Genomic DNA, 17,982 nt, shown 5'->3' on the forward strand with positions numbered 1-17,982 from the left:
GCAATTGTACAAATACAGAGTAGAAGACAATTCCTGCCTAGAGGAGGTAAAAGGCTGCAACTGGCAGCAGAAAAGTGCAATGATTGCCTCTGGTTGTTCAGCAGCTCAGAAAACTCTTGGAATTGATTTGGCTCCACAGACACACTGAAAACAAATTTAATCCCATTCCAGTAAATTCTTCTGGTTTACTGCTAGCATGAAATGCCCTGACCATGATTTTACATGCAAGCACGAGGTCACTACAGATGGCAGTGGTTTATGTGAACTCTCCAGTGGCAGCAACAGGATTTCAAAATTATGCAAGAGTATTTTTGTGCTGAGGAAGAAGTGAGATCTTCAGTTACCCAGAACTAGGTCATCAGAAGCTAATGCGGGGCAGGGCTGGGAATATCAGTCCACCAATCATATCCCAGTATGGACTGGGTCATGTAAGCAGGCAGAATATTTGGGCAGGAATTTATCTAAGGTCAGATGCTATGGGCCCATGTCTTCATCATATTTACATATCTGATTTTTTAGGCAACTATGCCCCTTAGACACATACTGAGTTGGACTAGATAACAAGGCAGCCTTAAAGATCTGGGCTAGAGTTAATGGAACTAGTTACATTTAGGGAGCAACACCTAGTCTCTTACTGATCTACACAATTGGGAACAGCAGTTTTTTCCTGTAATGGTGAGGTTAGAGTCCATGTTGTGAGAGGGGAAAAAAGGAAGGTAAATAATAAATAGTTTTTCCAATCCTTTGGTTAGGATAACTTTTGGGGAAAACATGTGATTCAGTCTAGCTTTGTTTTGTGAGCAGTTCAAGAGTATCTTGGTCTATATAATGATGTGGGGAAATAGCTTGTTCTTTTCCAGACACGGAATATTTCCAGAAAGATAACTTGAGCTATATTTACATTATTTGATCTAGTAGTTTGGCATCACTGAAGAATACAACATGGGCTAAAAAGTGACTGAAGTGTACATATATCTTTACTGGTCAACAAAACCCTTGCAACAGGCCACCTATGGATACTGTTACAGGTTTTATCTTCTTAACCTAGTGAACTGCCTCCCCTCTTTCGGAGGGAGACTATTTCTTTATATTTGGGGATGACAGGGCAAGGCCAAATGGTCAGTGCTTATGAAATAGAAAGAGGAAAGACGGTCTCTTTGCAGAGATTGCACAAAAGTCAAGGAACACATACTGTGCGTCATTAGGGCTTTCAAATTGCTTGTATGTTTTTTAATAAAATAGGTCTAGAGAGACTACAGCAGAAGAAAAGGGTTTAGGGAACTAGCCAGAGACAGTTATGCAAGAGCCCAAGCCTTCAAACAGATTTCTACATACATTCCTGCTGAACCTCATTTCTAGTACTTGCTCCTTTGTGATGATTCCTATGTTTTTAAGTATTCATCCCAGGTCCAGCTTGAACCTGAGCTAAGCAGACAGAAATGAATGGAACACTGCCCTGCTTAACTCTGTTTTTCTGCTATCCCATCAGGTGTAAACGAGTGACTGCCTTCAGAAGCAGAAATGCGTGGAAAAGGGAGCGACGATGCGTTCAGTGCTTGCAGCTATGAAGCCTTGGGGCCTTCTCAGCCCAATGTTCATCAATCAGACATCCATCAAACCACAAGACATTGCAAATTGATGTCCCTCTCCTCCTTTCCAGCTCTCTGCCCTTCACAAAATCCACAATATTTCTGCTTGAAATTCCTCAGAGACACACTATTACATAGTGACATAGAGACATAGACAGACAGACATCAGTTAGTGAGGTACAGCTCATAAGTAATTCACTAAAGAGTCTGCTGGGATAAGGGAGGGAACTGCTGTGGGTGTATTGTTCCAGTCTCATCATTTCCCAAAACACTGAATGAAACAATAACTTGTTTATAATACTGCATGACATCAAGGCAATGCTACATAGCTGCACTTGAGAAACAGCTTTGAACCTTGTGACCTTCCTTCAAGTGAGAAAGTCTTTAGGGAGGCCATGGGATGCAGAAAGCTGTATCCTTCTTCTGGTTCTCTAGATCCATTGTACCCTTGAACCACCTGTTTTCTTTTCCCTTACAGTTGTTAACTCCGGCTTGAAGCTGAAGAGATCCCCTTGCCAAGGAGTCATGTGAGTGATACACCAATTTATTCCAGAGTAGATTTCTGACATAAAATGAACCAAGTCCAGGCACTTGACCTGGCACTGACATTCTCCTCCAATAAGCTACAGGAGGAAAAAAATTCATTCCCTATCTGTGTCACACCATGGTTACACTACATAATTATCCTCTCCCTTTGCATTTACCTACCCTGCTTAAAAGTACCTGGCCTTGCAGGTTCACAGCTTTGATTTTGATATACTCTTTCCTAATCCACAGCTAAGTCCTTTGTGTTACACGGTAAACAATTGCACCTTCCTCTGAAGGTGCACTAGGTACACTGCCAATTGAATTCAATGTTTCTAAGCAATAAGACAGCATCTGCTGAGCAGTTAACCTCTTGTATTTTCTTCTTTTACAGTGCAGTAAAAACAGTAGCATTTCAAACTTTAGAAGGGAAAAAAAAAAGTGCCAAAACAAATGAGAAATGATCCTGTTCTCTTGAGAGAAGCTTTAGAGATGTAAGATAATGCACCTCCTATCTGTTCTTTCCCCTAGGCAGCTTCTTCCAAAGAAAGGAATAATATCTTCAGCATCAGTGCGGGTGTCTTGTGTCTGGGGGACTAATCACTTCCAGGACTGAGCCCTGATGACTTAAGCTACTCTGTGCACAAAACTCCATGCATGGAAGGCAAAAACATTGTTCTGTTGACCCAATAAGGGAAGAAGGTTTCAAGGCTTGCTAAAAACAACCTCTGATCAGCTGTACACATCTAGACACTGTTGACTTTGGTGTCCCAGATGGTGGCAGCTGTTGGCATAAGCACTGACAATGGCATTCATTCCTTTTGCACACAAGTCCTATGCAAGCCCAATTTTTCAGCTGCCTGCTGATGGGAAGTCAAATTCACACAGAGAAAAGCTGTCCTTGAGGCCCACAGGATCCCAAAGCTTGTGGAAAAAATGGGGAGGATTAGTTGTAGGATCACTTCCGGCTACTATCTAATTTAATCTGTGTGTCACTGATACTGAACGTCATTCTTTTTATTATGAGAACCCCTGGACAAACAGGGCTAAAAATAAAAAGCAAGAGCTTGGAGCTGGCACAAACTGTGCTACATGGACTCCAATTTGTATAGCAGGAACTATAATCACTCTGAGACGTGCCCAAGCCCTCGGGCATCCCACGGGATTTCAGTCACTTGTTTACAAGGTGTTTTGATTTGCAGCTGTTTGACTACAGTGGCATTTCAAGAGGGGGCGGCTTGAAAGGATGTTGTTACTTTGGATGCCGGGATTGGGAAATTGGTATTGAAAAATCACACAAGAAGCAGGCGAGTGCTGTCTTTGTTCTTTCCCCCTTACATATGAATGACGTCAGTGCAGGGGAAAGGCGCTCCAGAACAGATCCAGAGACCAGTTCTCTGGAAGAAATAAGCAGGGTACAGGTAAATACCTGAAAACAGAGCTGTGCCCTAATCACACCAGAGTGCCCCACATCTGATCTAGGGGGACTAACTTCTGGAGGTAAGACGGGAACCATCCGAGCCCATTGCCTTTCCACCTTATCTAATTGGATTATTATCACACCTAAGAATTAGGCTAAAGAACATTTCTAGCTCACTTCAAACAGACCGGCAGGTGAAATGGATTTAGTCACTGGCTCAAAGTGATTTAGCACTTCAGATGGCTCTTTCCATAATTCCCACTCTCCTGACCTGAACAGTACCTCTTTCAGAACTGCATTAAGCTAATGCCCACTTTCTTCTGGCCCTATTGGGATAATGGATTCAGATATGCAGAAAGAATGTAAAAATCCATCTTTTATCTGGGATGAGTGATTTGCACAATAGTGCCCATGAGTGTTTGTTTAACACTGTGGAGAGCAGAACACTGCTAAGTGATACCACGCTGAGAAAGGGAAAGCAAGAAGGAAGGAGAAAGTAGCCTGGCTGTTTAAAAGCTATGTCCACCAATCTGTCTGCATTTTTTTGGCTTAGTTAACTGTTTGCCTGTTTTTTTTTGTGGGAAACCAGGAAGGACACGTGGAGCTTTTCCCAGGCTTTAGTGTTATTCTCTTGTTTCCAGCCTTGGATTTTGTATGCGTTAATTACAGCAACTCCCATAAAAAATCTAGTGCCAAGAGGATATTTACCTTGCAAACATTTCATCTGCTGCCCCCCTCTCCCCTTCTGTGATTTTTTCAAGCAATGACTGACTGGAGGTGCCGCATGCATTTGAAGAAGCCTCACCCTCGCCAGCCTCAGACAGCAGCCCTTTGCCTGCTCAGTGCGTGCCAGAAACCTGGCTGCACTTCCTTGGCAGGGAGCAGCCATCTCTCCTCACTTCCTGGAGGTGAAGAAGGGCTCAGCCTAGAATATAAAGCATAAATGAGAAAAAATCAGTTAGATTATACCATGACAAATTGTTGTTTTTCTAGCGAGATAAAAACCCACCCTATGTTTGATTCTGAGTGACATTGATCAGTTTGGCACCAGCAACTTCTCTGCTGGAGTCATGAGTGACTACTCTTTAAGCAAGTACCAGAATTATCTAGGCTGGCATTACAGTTCATCACACTCCTTGCTTTCTTTAGGCAAAGTTGAAGGAAAAATCTGCATTTGCACTACACATGCCATGGAAGATCTCAAAGAACATGACTTATCCTAGCCCACATGCCAAATCTGAGTCAGAGCCAGGGTCAGAAATTCTCACTCTCTCTCTTTACTCCAGCCAGGATAAGTTTTCCTCAAGGTCAGCTATGACTGTTGCCATCAGGGGCATGTGACACTGTCAACACCTTGCCACACATACCAGTTTCAGACTCCCTGGGTTTTACCCATAGCTATTGAAAACTGTCTACAGAAGAGGCTGCTAAAAAGAAAGTTGAAGACTGTTGAAGTCTATTCTAATCCACAGTGTCTATATTTATGCAGCCCTTGTCACAGCAGAGCAGAGAAAATGTCACTGGAACAGTTTTCTTTTTGCCAACAGGCAAGAGGTTTAAAAAGAGGCAGTAACCTCTGTTTGATGATGTGTTTCTACAAATGTTTAACTTGCTATTTCATTTAGAAATCATCTTTAATGTTGATTTATATTCCTGGCAGTGAAGTCAGGAGGTTGGCAATCCCATTCCTTTTCAGTCTGTGCTCTGACTGAGGCAATAACGCAGATCAAAGAGAAGGAGTCTTACAGCACTCACATTTTATCATCTTGAATGTTTTCAAGTTCTCACTCTGATATTCATGGGCAGATTATGTAACTACTAGATTTATACTTCTAAAGGCCACATAGTAAAGACTGAAATGTTGTATCATTAAGAGGAAGTATTTGGAAATAATTGAATTGAATAAAGGAACAACATATCACAAGTAAACACTTGACACAAGCAGTAATGTTTTCCTGGAGATGTTGTTTTGCTCCAGTCTTTTATGGGGTCAGCCACTTGTTTTCATGCCATAGAATATAAAATTAACTGCGTGTTGTTATACATTCTAAGTCTTGTTTTTCATTTAAATATGTCAAGCTAACATTTTTATTGCCTTAGTAATTGCTAAATATTCAAGGACTTGAATTCCATCAATAACAGTTTACCTTACTGATGGAAGCAGAATAAGCCACAGACCTTCTGTGAATTTTTCAGAGGGTAATATATTACACTTCATTATCTAATGGGTCAGAGGAATATGACGACTTGCTTTGGTGCCTGCCTTGAGCCTCCTTGCCCATGGCTTTTGTACAGTATCTTGTGAACACTGATGGGTTTAGTCGCCTAATGATTTGGGGGCTTTGACAGCATAGCAACTACTCCTTTTTTAAAAAAAGAGGACAAAGGCAGGCAGAAGTTAGCAGATCATAACATCTGCAGAGTTGGAAGAGGCCTTTTAATATTATCTAGTCCATCAACTCAGCACTATCACTGTAACACCTAAATCACTAAATCTTCCCCCTGCACCACATCCAGACACCTCTTAAACACCTACAGGGATGGTGACTCCATCATCTCCCTAGGCAACCTATTCCAATGCCTGAAGGATGAGAGAATAGATTGAGAGCAGCCCTGAGGAGAAGGACTTGGGGTCTTAGTTGAAGAGAAGTGTGTGACACAACCATGTGGACGTTGGTTGGGGCTCTGAGCAGCCTGGTCTAGTGGGAGATGTCCCTGCCCATGGTAGGGAGTTGGGACAAGATGATCTTTAAGGTCCCGTCTGGCCCAAACCGCTGTATGATTCCATGCAGTGGGACAGAATCCAGATGTGCTGCCAGCCAGAGGGCACAGGCTGTGGAGCCATCATGGCCAGGCATGTCCCCTCTGCACTGGCCCTGCTGCCATGCGCCACTGCCAGACACATGGACAGGCTGCTGGCACGTGCTGGGATAGGGCTGCAAGGGAGATCAGAGCCACAGAACTGTCAGGGTTTGAAGGGACCTCCGGACACCACTTAGTCCAACCCCTTGCCAAGGAAAGGTCACCTAGAGCAGATCACTCAGAACATATCCCACATCCAGGAAGATTTTGAATCTCTCCAGAGGGGGAGACTCCTCAACATCTCTGGGCAGCCTGTTCCGGTCCTCTGACACTCAGTGTAAAGGAATTCTTCCTCATGTTGAGGTGGAACTTCTTTTGTTTTAGTTCATGGCCACTGCACCTTGTCATGTCCTGGGCCACCATCCTCTTGGCACCGGCCTTTTGAGATACTGATATGCACTAGTGAGACCTCTCACTTTTCTCTAGATTAAATGAGCTCAGCTCCCACAGCTTTTATTCATAAGAAAGATGTTCCAGTCCCTTAATCACCTCTGTTGCCCTGCAGTAGGTACTGTCCAACAGCTCCATGTCTCTCCAGTACTGAGGAGCCCAGAACCTGGCACAGCACTCCTCCTGTGGTGAGCGGAGGGGCAGGGCCGCCTCCCTCGACCTGCCGGTACAGGTTGTGCCGGACGCAGCCCGGGACACACCCGGCCCTCCTGGCCGCCAGAACGGCATCCCGAATTTCGCGGCCCCGGCTCCCTGGCGCGGGCAAGGCCACGGGAGCGCCGCCGTGCCCGCCCCCGGGCGGTGCTGCCCCGGCGGCCCGGCCCCGCGCCCCGGACGCGGTTGTGGCGGCGGAAGGGGCGGGGCGGCGGGAGCGGCGCCATGTTCCTGACGGCGGCGGCCCGTGAGTGGCGCGGGCGCGGCGGGGCCGGGCGGGCAGCGGCGGCGGCTCTGGGGGCGGCTGTGGCTGTGGCTGTGGCTGTGGCTGTGGCTGTGGCTGTGGCTGTGGCTGTGGCTGTGGCTGTGGCTGTGGCTGTGGCTGTGGGGGCGGGTGCCCCGGCGGCACCGCGACCTTCCCGGTCCTTTCCCGGTCCTTCCCCTCCTTCGGCCGCGGGGCCTCCCGGCGTGCCCCGGAGGAAGCGCAGGGTGACCTAAACAGAACTTGCACAGACACAATATAGAGTAGCTTAAAAACAAATAAAATAAAATAACTGAGGGTTTGAATTCGTGCTGCAGTTTTATGAGTACTTTAAATTCAGTGCGGTGACAAAAATAATTCGCCTTGTTTCATGCTATGCTGTGGTTAGATCGCAGAACCCAAAGGCAGCCTCGGGGGCTCAGCTGCGAAGGGCTCCCTGCTCTCACCCGTGCCCATGCAAACCCTTGTGTTGGCACCACAGCAGGAACCGAAGCCGGAGTGCGCGGGAGCAAGTCCAGGTCCCACCGGCAGTGTTCCTCACACCTGTCTTAACTTCACATTCACCCAGAGAATTCATACTCGGCACTGAAGCTGAAAACTTACTGAGAACATCTGGAGGATGCAGCAAGTGCGGCCTGTCATGCTGGGCACTGCATTTGCACTTATAAGGGTGACATGATGGCAGAAAGAGCAGGGAACTGACAGCACGTGGAAGAATGAGTGGTGCTTTATCGTGACAGTAAATCTCTTTGCACTATCTCTCTGGGCCTTTAGCAACATCAGGCCGTGGAAAACACTTAATCTTTATATGTTGTATATAAAGGAAACAAGATGATATGGTAACTGTTTCTTCTGTTTTTTTCTTCTTCATGCTGCAAAAAAATCCAAACCCAGTGGCCAAGAGCAAATCTAAGTAAGTGATGGTTTTCCTCACCAGTTTTTGATTATTGGTATGTTGTATCTTTGTGAAGTGTTAAGCTTCTCTAATTTTTTTTGATATACCTGAGAGAATTGCAGTCCTTGCATCTAGCTGCCTTCTCTCAGCCATTCTGTATGTGTGTCTTCTCACAGGTAAGTACAGGATGGTGTGAAACTCTCCCATGGGTTCTGAACTTGCAGCAAAGGCAGGTTTTGTCCTATGGGCTACTGCATTAAGCTCAGCAGTAATCTCCAAAGCACCCTGCACAGGGGGAAGCACACCTCTTTGCTCAGTGATTAAAGAGGCTGTAAATTATCCAAGTATTTTTTCCTGTTGTTCACCTTGTCATACCTTTTTAGCTGAGGAGAGTAAACTAAGGTGTACAGCATGGATTTTTGTTGTCTGTGGTGTGGAATTTGGGCAGGCGCCATGAAGCTTTCCCATAGCCAGAGTGCAGAACACTTCCTAGGCTTAGCATATTCCTGAGTTTATAAGTGAGGAATAGACAGGATGCAGCCAGTGCTCTGGGCATGCTGGTTTGCTCTGTAGTCCAGCTCAGCAGAGATGTTAGTGGGCTCTGGAAGAATGTTAGTCACAGTCCTCTGACCTGTAATGAAAGCTGACAATGTGTTAAGGGTTGGAAAGGAAGGAATATGTACTTTGAGCACATCAGTACTCTTACAGTGTGGGCACAAGGAAGCAAGGTCATGTGGAGAAACTGGCTTGGATCCAAAATGCTGTTTGTAAGAAAATCAGCTAGAGAAATCCAAGAGGCTAAACTGGTACATTTATGCGAACACATTCCTGCTTTCCCATTCCCAGAAGTCGCATTCTGTGTGAGTGCATTATACTTGGTACCACACAGACCTGGGATCAGGGCCTTTGGTACATTTCCTGTATTTTGGGTTTTTTAAGAATCTGCCCCCAGCAGAGCCAGTACCAACCGCTTGCCACATTTGAGCAGATTCTTCTGCTTCAGAATTTCTGCACAATTGTCAGGCTTTTAAATTAAGAAAGAACTTCCCAAGTATGTGCCTGGCAGAGAGCAGTTTGACATCTCATTGTTCTACTGTTATCTGTTCATAAAAACAAACACAGCAAACCAGGAGGTTTCTGCAAGGTGAAAAAGTAGCTTTTTTAAATGGTGTTATTAATGTTAATGTAGAGATTTCTACCACACACTCTCTTTAATTTTTTTTTATCTCAGTGTTCCTTTCTGTTCTTTTACAGTCCCATATGCAGTCCAGGAATATGTTCTTATATTATTTATCCTACTCCACTCCCCCTGGGTTTCCTCCTGTCCCCCAACAGCTTTCTAGTGTTGCTTTCTGCCTCTGCTCCTTGTTACATTTCTTAACAGAGGAGTCATTTTTTTGAGCAAGGTGTACTGTTTGAAATGGGCTTGGCTTCAAATGTGTGGTGCACAAGAATTTCAAGGTCAAGCTGATGCCACTGATTTGCCCAGAAAGGGGAAACTGCACAGAGGCTTTGAGGAAGTGAGCAAGATAGAGGAGGGAAAGGAGTCCTTGTGGTTACTGAAGCTTCACAGCACACCTGCAGTAGTGTACAGGAGAGGACAACAAACAGGGGTAATCCCAAGGATATGCTCAGTCAGTTGTCTGCAGGAATCCAGTGTCTTTCTCTTTGCTTTGAACACAATAGTAAATTAGATTGCAAAGCTGAAAAGGAAGAGTTTAAGGAAGTACACTGGTACTTCCAGTACCAGTCAGAGCTGGTCACAGCAGAACAAGTGAGGAAGAACGAGTTAATTTGGACAAACCATTTTGTGTTAGAAACAGGAAAATACTGGGAAATGGAAAGTGAACTGAATGCCCACATGCAGAGGTGTATCCACCCTTCATTGAAATGTAAGAGAAAGATGTAATTTACAGACTGGTTAAAGGGTTTTGTATTTTTCTGAAACTTCAGAAGATGCCCTCTGTGTGGGAAGTTGCTTGGATCTTTGCATACTTCCTCAGTCTCCTGCTCCCTGGACACCACAGTTGCTGCCTGCCTGCCCCGCAAACCAAGTGCCCTCCAGTGGGGAAGGGGGTTCCCGTGGCTGATATCAACCTCTGTATCTCTGGCAGGATGGATGGTGCCAAGGGGTTCTGCTTCTCCTTTTGCAAGCCTCTTGTGCCAGCCTATCTGCTTAGCTTCCTCTCTGCATGAGGAAGTGATAGTCTGTGATACAGTGTTATCTACAGCCTGAACGTCTTTAACTACCATCATTCTTCCTCTCTTGCCCTTAGCTTTTAAGCCATAGTGACTCAATTGTATGCTGATTTTCCTGTTTTCTCTCCTGTTTTTATTCCTCCCACCTCACTGTTTTTTGGAGGAGCTACTTCTCTCTAGGCTTGTATCCTGTTGAGGAATTAGTTACCCAAACCTGATGCTGGAGCTTATGGTTTAGTGTTTGTCTGTGTTAAAAGTTAAGCATCCATAGTTTTGATACTCCCATCCCTGAAGTTGAAATAAAGTATCTTGTGTAATTGTGCCACACCGTGTGTGCTGAAAGCTTGTCCATTTGCCCGTGCCCTGGCAGATGTGCTGGGCCCTCACTGCGTGCCTGTGCGCTGACCCAGGGACATCCCTTGTGACTTTAGATACATTCTGGTGAGGATGAAGAGCGCTGCGGAGACAGGCTACTGCTTCAACGTCAGGAGACTGCGACTGCAGGAAAAACTGGTCTTACTGAGATACGATCCCATCGGTAAGAGCTCGGGGAAGAAGTCAGCCTGCTTTGTGTTAGCTTCTCAGACTCTGTGGGGGAAAGGATTTGAATGCAACAGGATTTTTCCCATCTAAGCAGAATATGTCATAACATGTTTCATACTCAAATGACTGTAGGGTTGCTGTTCTTCATGACATTCCAGTGGGAAGTAAATGTTACCCTCATTTTACAGATTGTGGCAGTGAAACAAAGTAATGACTTGCCTGACACATCAGAGACTTCGATGACAGCCATGCCACATGTCACTGGCGAAGTCAAGTGACACAGGAGTTCTTTCATTCTGTTTCTTTGTGTGGTTTGCTAGACTTTGCTACCTCCAACAAGCAGGCACAAAGCATGCATCAACAGAAGTGTTCTGTTAAGATGCCATGGGAGCTCTAGACCAGAAATTTTAACCACCTCTTACAAAATGGACTTTTTCTTCTAAAGAAATAGGCACAGATCCTTCCAATTCCACAAATGATATCACTTTAGATGGCAGTTAGTGGATTCTTTTATGTTCCTCTGGTCCTTGCAGATTTTCTGTTTAACAATTTGATTTGTTGGGCAGGTTATAGCACTTGCCAAACTGCCTTTTGCTCACCCAGCTTTTTGAAAGGTGACTCAGGGTTCGAGTTTCTGTTGTTAGCTTTAAATAGCTGCATTTAATGTTAAAAAGCTTAATGTGGGTAAACTTAGAATTTAAACCAAACCATGTTAGAAATAACAGGGTGTAGCTAATGCATAAAAGGCTTATTTAAAGTTGTAGAATATAAGAAATTTGTTAAGCAGCTCTAAGTTGATAGTGCATGGCCAGTAGTTATGTGATTCAAGCTTATTTTTTATAAGCTTAAAATACTATATTCTTAAATATAATTAAAATATTATATTCTTAAATATTATATTCTTGTTAAAGGACTACCTTTTCATTCTCAGAGCTAACAGTAGAGGGGCTTTGAGAGGTGAGAGAAATCACCAGAGAAGCAATATGCTGTTATCAAAGGTGACAGAGGCTGTGGCTTGCTTTTTGAATTCCACACTGAAGGGAAATTGGAGATCTCTGGGATTATACCTTTGAATAAGAAAAATAAATTAGTGTATTGAAACATTGTGCAGAGTGATCCTTCAGAAGCTTTGCAACTTGTAAGCAAGTGAAGAAAGAGAAGAACTCACATAGAACATGTAGTAGGTTGCTGAAGAAAGCTTTGATCTTTGTAGCCTGTAGTAGAACACAAGTGAGAAATTGATGTGAGAAAGTGTTGCATGTGTGAAGGGAAGTAAATTTGAGTCTAGATAACAACTCACATCAGGAATATGTTAGGAAGCATTTTCACTTGGCATGTGTTTTCACCTTATGTTTTGTACTTCTCAGAAACCTGGGACATCCACAGAATGAAGCTTTTTAGTGAAGTAGTGTCAGGATTGCCCAAGTTTCACTACCCCCCCAACTGCAGCAACAGAATCTGTACTATCTGCAGTATTTCTTAAAACGAAACTTTTTTTGTGGAAGAAGAGATTTTGTTGTGTGGATTGCTCTTGTGTAGCTTTCAAAGGAATTCATATAATGAAACTAACCAGTGTTGATTTTCAGATGGCATTGTAAAGCTTTGCTTTGATTTATTTTGTATATTTTGGTTTTTATTAATGTATTGACTGTGCTTAATCTGCCCCTGCAGGTTTTTATTGCTAACACCTGCATTGTGGTCATGGCCAGTTTGTGCCTCACTGAGAGATCAGCAGGACAATTGGTTAACTTCTCAGTCAGCCTGTGAGGCCAACTGGTTCCAACTCATCATCCATAGTTGTTTGGGCTCTGGAGTTGAAGAGTAGTAGAAAGCACAAAGAACCTATTTTTGTCCCTACATTGAACAGCTGTGACTCAGAATAGTCACACAGAGCAGCTGTTGAGTGTTTGCAGTCACTTGCATCCTGATACTTATTCTCACAGAGGTAAAGTGGACATCTTAGGAACTAAAAATTACATGTGGTAAAGTGAAAGCACCACTAAACTCCTTCAGGAGCTGGTTAACAACAGTGCTGTGCCAGTCAGTTGCTCCACACATTCAAGCAGTAAAAGCAGCCAGGAGAAAAGGAACGTGGGCTGGTTGAATTGAATTTTAACACTTCAGGCTTTTAACGGATTCTTCTTTCTCTCTTTTTTTTTTTTTTTTTTTTTTTTTTCGTGTAGCAAAACAACGTGTTCTCTTCACAGAGAAGAGAAAAATCCGTTCTGTGTGAACAATGACTGGACTTGATTTATACATGAGAAGAGGATGGTCTGGGGGGAGGATGGGGGGAACAGTGGTACAGAAATCCAGCAACATGGGCTGAAAAGAGAGGAAATGAACTGGGATCACCGTCTCCTGTGATTTGAAGGCCATTGTGAATAAAACAATGTAGAGAGAGAAAATTCTTAATGTCTGGACATAGATCATCACAGTAACATTTATTTATCTTTTGAGTTATTTTTACAGTGCTCAATTAAAAAAAATTAAATAGAAAATCCCATTGTCTGTGTTTTCTATTATGAAAGAGGCTGTAATCTTCAAAGGAACTATTGTTTTATAAAGCAATAAAAATTAACATTTTCCACAGCAGGAATTCAATGGCAGGATTGCAAGTTTTTCTAACCTACCAGCCACAGATGTGACAGTAGTGATCACGAGCTGGTGTCATTACTTGGAGGGGTAATATTGCACAAGCTCCTTCTGAGGAAAGGAGGAATGGGAACCTAGATGAGTTTTTGGACAAGCTATTACCATGGTTAAAGGCCTGTATTATTTTCAGCCAGGTTAGTAGAATGGATTTTTCTTTCCAGGGCTTTTGTCAAACATGAAGAAAACAGATAATGTAGTTCTCTGATGTTCTCGTAAGTTTTTTTTCCTTAATTCCCTTGCCTGTATTTAGAGCAATGTGGCTAGAGACATTTTTCAAAGTCTACCTCAGTAGCAGTCCTGTTTGCAGCTGAAGGAACCTTCCTGAGCGTGGGGAAGCAGAGTGCAGAGCCACACCTGAGGCACGTGGGCACAGGCTCGTGTATGGGGATTTGTGGTGAGCCAGACACTGGCGCTGGTGTTTGAGCACTGAAGCTGCAGTCTCAAAGCTAATGCTCTGCTTCCTGTGCTGCCATTTCACATCATAAGTTCTGATAAAATCAAGTAAAAATATTGCCAGGAGCCAAATACCCTCCAGGTGTTTTGCTGTAAACTTCACGTAGTTCATTCAGTAGAGCACACTGTGTGGGACGGCCACAGGGTTGTGTGGGGCCAGAGACCTGCTGTGCTGTGTTTGAAAGACCCACCACCCCCACCCCATCTTACTGATGTAGAACAGGAACACACAGGATTCCTGAAATAAGAAGCAAAGAGACTCTCCTGGCCTTTCCAGTCATCAGAGGAGAACCTCAGTGCAGTTAGGAGAATAATGCTGTCTGGTATGAGAGAAAATCAGTCCAGCGAGCTAGACAATCAATTAGAAAAGGTCCTGAGGCAAGTCCTTCCTGTAAGGATATGAAGACTGTGTCCCCGGTGCCTGGACGCTCACTGATGCGACGCAGTTAGACTTCCTGATCATTTCCTCCATGGATAACTTGGGATAGTAGGCCAGGTAAAAGGCCAATGCTCCCACAAAACTGTCTCCAGCGCCCTAGAATAAAATAATAAACAAGCTGAAGTGTATTTGCACAGGGAAACAATCCAGATGCCTTTACTGGAAAGACACAAGTTGTAGCACTGATTGCAGGGGTCAGGAAATTATTCAGGGGTTGAGTTCAAGATACTATGCCTAGGAAATTTTGCAAAATTAAACTAATGCCACAATACTATCTTTGTACCCAGCTGCTGAGTCAAGGTGCACACTATAATATGGCTTAAAACTTAAAGAAAAAGTAAAGCAAGAGTGCCACAGCTCAGCAAGATGCTGTTATAAACACTGCTTTTGAAACTTCCTGTTGTCGGAGTGTCTGATTTTGATTTCTCAACCTGGATGTTTCATTAAAGCTATTTTTCTCTTATTTAACTTCTGTTTTTTATAAAGGTCAGTGGTTGAAAGGGCAGAGAAAAGGGGGAAAATATAAGCCATGTGGCTTCTGGTGTAAATTCCTAGTTGCAGAGGGATATGTTTTGACACTTCCAGAACTTAGCTGTTGTTTATGCAAAGGTCCCAGTGTCATTAGAAACTATCATTGTGTCTATCACATAAATCACTCTTATTCCTGGAGCGAGCTTTGCCACCTGTGCTGAGTTTGACCATGAAGGACGAGGGCAGTGACATTCACCGGGAGCTCTGCCAGCCAAGGCTCTCTTGAGCTACCCATCGTTCCCAAGCCACGCCCTGCCTGTCCCGTGGGAGTCCTCGGGAGGCATGGAGTACATCTGTCCCACATGGGATCAGCCATACCCCAGCTTGCTCTGACCCTGTTGCCCAGATACTGCTGGTTGTGCTCTGGTCAGCAGGGAGTGACAGCTGTTTGCCTCCCAAGTGCTTTTTAACAATAACTGTTGTTTAGCGATGTTCAGTGCTATGAAGTGTCCCCAGCAACTGGCAAAATTTAACTTGATTGATGGTTGTGTTTGACTTGATTTGCTCCTTTCAGTCCACACTGTTTTTTCTCCCTCCTGCCCTAAAACTGGCTTGAATTCTAAGGCCAGACTGATACCAGTCCTTGTTGGTATCTAAAAAAAACTGGTCCTAAGGTCCCTTTTTAAAATCATACTTTTATATCAGTGAATGCGTTAAACTAGACACACTAGCATTAGCTTATTTCATTCCAGATCCAGCATATGGACTACCCCCCCCGAGAGATTTTGCCTCTGTAGTTGTAATAAATAGGCCCCAAGAGTCATGCAACAAGAGCAAAGAGCCTGGAAAAACTTGGTCAAAACAGCTCAGCAAAATTTCTAATGAAGTTAAGACTAGGAAGTAATATTTGAATACAAGGGTTTCTCAGTCTTAAACTCTTACTTGCCCTGAAATCAGCTGTATAAAATATCATTCCAGCAAAACAATGCCACTTCCACGGAAATTTCCTTCTAATGTTGCAAGCAGCTGACAGGGCAGAGCAGTGTGGGCACTGCAAGGGCCCCTAACAGGGTGAGCACAGGATAGGGGCTCTACCCCAGCCCTGGCCTCTCCCTGCCCAGCCTTGCCACAGTGGCTGTTTGCATTGGTGTTTCCAGTCAGAAAACTCCCTGCTTAACTCTTGCTTGGCCTGGGGTTTGAATGTTGTCTTCCATCAGGATACAATGGAGAGCATGGCCCAGCAAATGACAAGTTAATAAGCAAAGCTGTACCCCTGCATGCAGCTGTAGCAGCACCTGTTTCAACAGTTCTGTATTCCTGAACATACCAGGGGCAGGTGAAGGTTTTTTTATCAATTTCTGTTGGGCCTTTGTCTCCCTTCTGGTTTCCAGAGTGTTCCCACAATGGCAGGTGGAGCAGGAGCAGGTGACTGCTAGTTAAGCATTGCCAGTGTCTTTTGTCTGATGCATAATACAAAAATCTCCATCCCATCTCAAAGTTCGTAATCTAATCACTGCATGATTAATTATTAAAGCTATTTTGGTGCTGTTGTTACAGACAGGAGTAGGATTTCAGCATGCAGATCTGTTCTGCTGTAGCTCTAGCAGGAAGAACATTTTTTTACTGTGATCGCTGGCAAATTGAAGTAGCCAAATATTTTAATGAGTAATACTCAGAATATTTGGTGTCAAATGGCAGCAGCATGGAGCAGAATACCGTCTTTCTGTTTTTTGTGTTTTTTTGGTTTTTTTTTTTTTGCTTGTTTGTTTGTTTTTTCTTTAATAATTGCTGCACTGTTGGCTTTAGGAACAAAAAAAAGGCTAACAACATGTCACCCAGGTCTGCATGCGAGTGAAATGGAGTGTAAGTTCTCCCTGCAATGTTACTGTGGCTCTCTGGTCATGGGTGATGCTCTGAGGTTGTGAGATGGCTGGGGATCTCCCTTTTAGCGTGACTGAACAATGATAAATGGCTGTGAAAGCAGAAAAGGGAGAGAATAGTAGACTCCCATCCAGAATACAAAAAGGCCCCCTGGCATTTTTTTGCAAGAGAAAAGACTACAGGGTGATTGGAGAATATACAGAAGGATTTGATGCCAGTAAACTTTTGCTGAAATCCTCACTTCCCATGCATAGACTGAAGCAGTCAGTATCTGTAAAGCCCAGCTATTACAGACCCAAAGGGTATCATAAATTCAGTTGTTGGTAAGTGAACGTTTTGTGAGGAGGGTGTTTTCAACAGAGAAGCTGCTGCACGGAGAACAGTGTCATGCATCAGATTGATTATGTAGATACCCTGCTCAGCCTTGCTTCTGGTCAGTGCAGACATGACTGGTCAAACATGACTAAAAGAGCAATAGCAGAACTGGTTCAGCTGCAAGGTTAACTGCAGTAAAAACTATTTTTGGCTTACAGAAACAGACCTTCCTTCTTTGGTATTGTGGATTAAACTACATTTGGTTTGCTGGATTCAGAAAAGGCTGGCACAGACCACTACAAGGAATAAGCTCAGAGTAAAATTAAGATTACACAAACACTGGAATAAGCAAATAGATTTACATTTAGCTGTTTCAAAACCTGCTCTAAGAAAAATAATTATAACCTACTTCAGAAAAAAAACTAATTTGAAAATGACCGGTAAGGTTCATTGAGAGTGTCCACTGACAAAATATAAATACAAAGCATGTAATATTTTACATTCTTCAGCATTTGTCTTCCGGGAATTCTAATACACTGCAGACTTTGAGATAATCCTTATATCCTTGAGTGCCTGGAGACAATTCATTCCATAATTATGAAAGTATAATGTATTTAACCTTTCTGTAAAGCAGGAGATGCTAGTTTGTTTGAAATAAAATAAAGAATTGGATTTTTAAAATGTCTGATATGGTGTGGCTCATTCTTAAACACAAATGTCATGGTTTTGACTAATTTTTTATGGTTTTGAAGCAGTTTTGAAAACCTATTTATATTCTGTGCCACTAGTCTGTAAGGTCCTTGTTTTCCTGTGCGTCTGGAAAAGGGCATTTTTGTTTCTTACAATCCAGCACTGATTGAGATTCTGTGCCTC

At 43.6% G+C, this 17,982-nt stretch overlaps 2 protein-coding genes across 2 annotated transcripts in view; one reads left to right on the top strand and one right to left on the bottom strand.

The window, feature by feature from the left end:
- The first annotated feature begins 7,103 nt into the window (after window positions 1-7,103).
- MRPL33 (mitochondrial ribosomal protein L33) lies at window positions 7,104-13,396 on the top strand. The gene is made up of 4 exons (XM_066316049.1): window positions 7,104-7,246; window positions 8,156-8,174; window positions 10,787-10,893; window positions 13,082-13,396. Exons 1-4 carry the CDS (start codon window positions 7,225-7,227, stop codon window positions 13,129-13,131), a joined length of 198 nt encoding a protein of 65 aa, XP_066172146.1. The 5' UTR covers window positions 7,104-7,224; the 3' UTR covers window positions 13,132-13,396.
- RBKS (ribokinase) overlaps window positions 13,304-17,982 on the bottom strand; it is a 71,757-nt gene continuing 67,078 nt past the window's right edge. The window contains exon 8 of the mRNA XM_066316046.1: window positions 13,304-14,538. Coding sequence (XP_066172143.1) covers window positions 14,365-14,538 — 174 coding nt within the window. The 3' untranslated portion in view covers window positions 13,304-14,364. The remainder of the gene's footprint in view (window positions 14,539-17,982) is intronic.

This window comes from Sylvia atricapilla, chromosome 3 (genome assembly GCF_009819655.1).
Source record: "Sylvia atricapilla isolate bSylAtr1 chromosome 3, bSylAtr1.pri, whole genome shotgun sequence".
NCBI lineage: Eukaryota > Metazoa > Chordata > Aves > Passeriformes > Sylviidae > Sylvia > Sylvia atricapilla.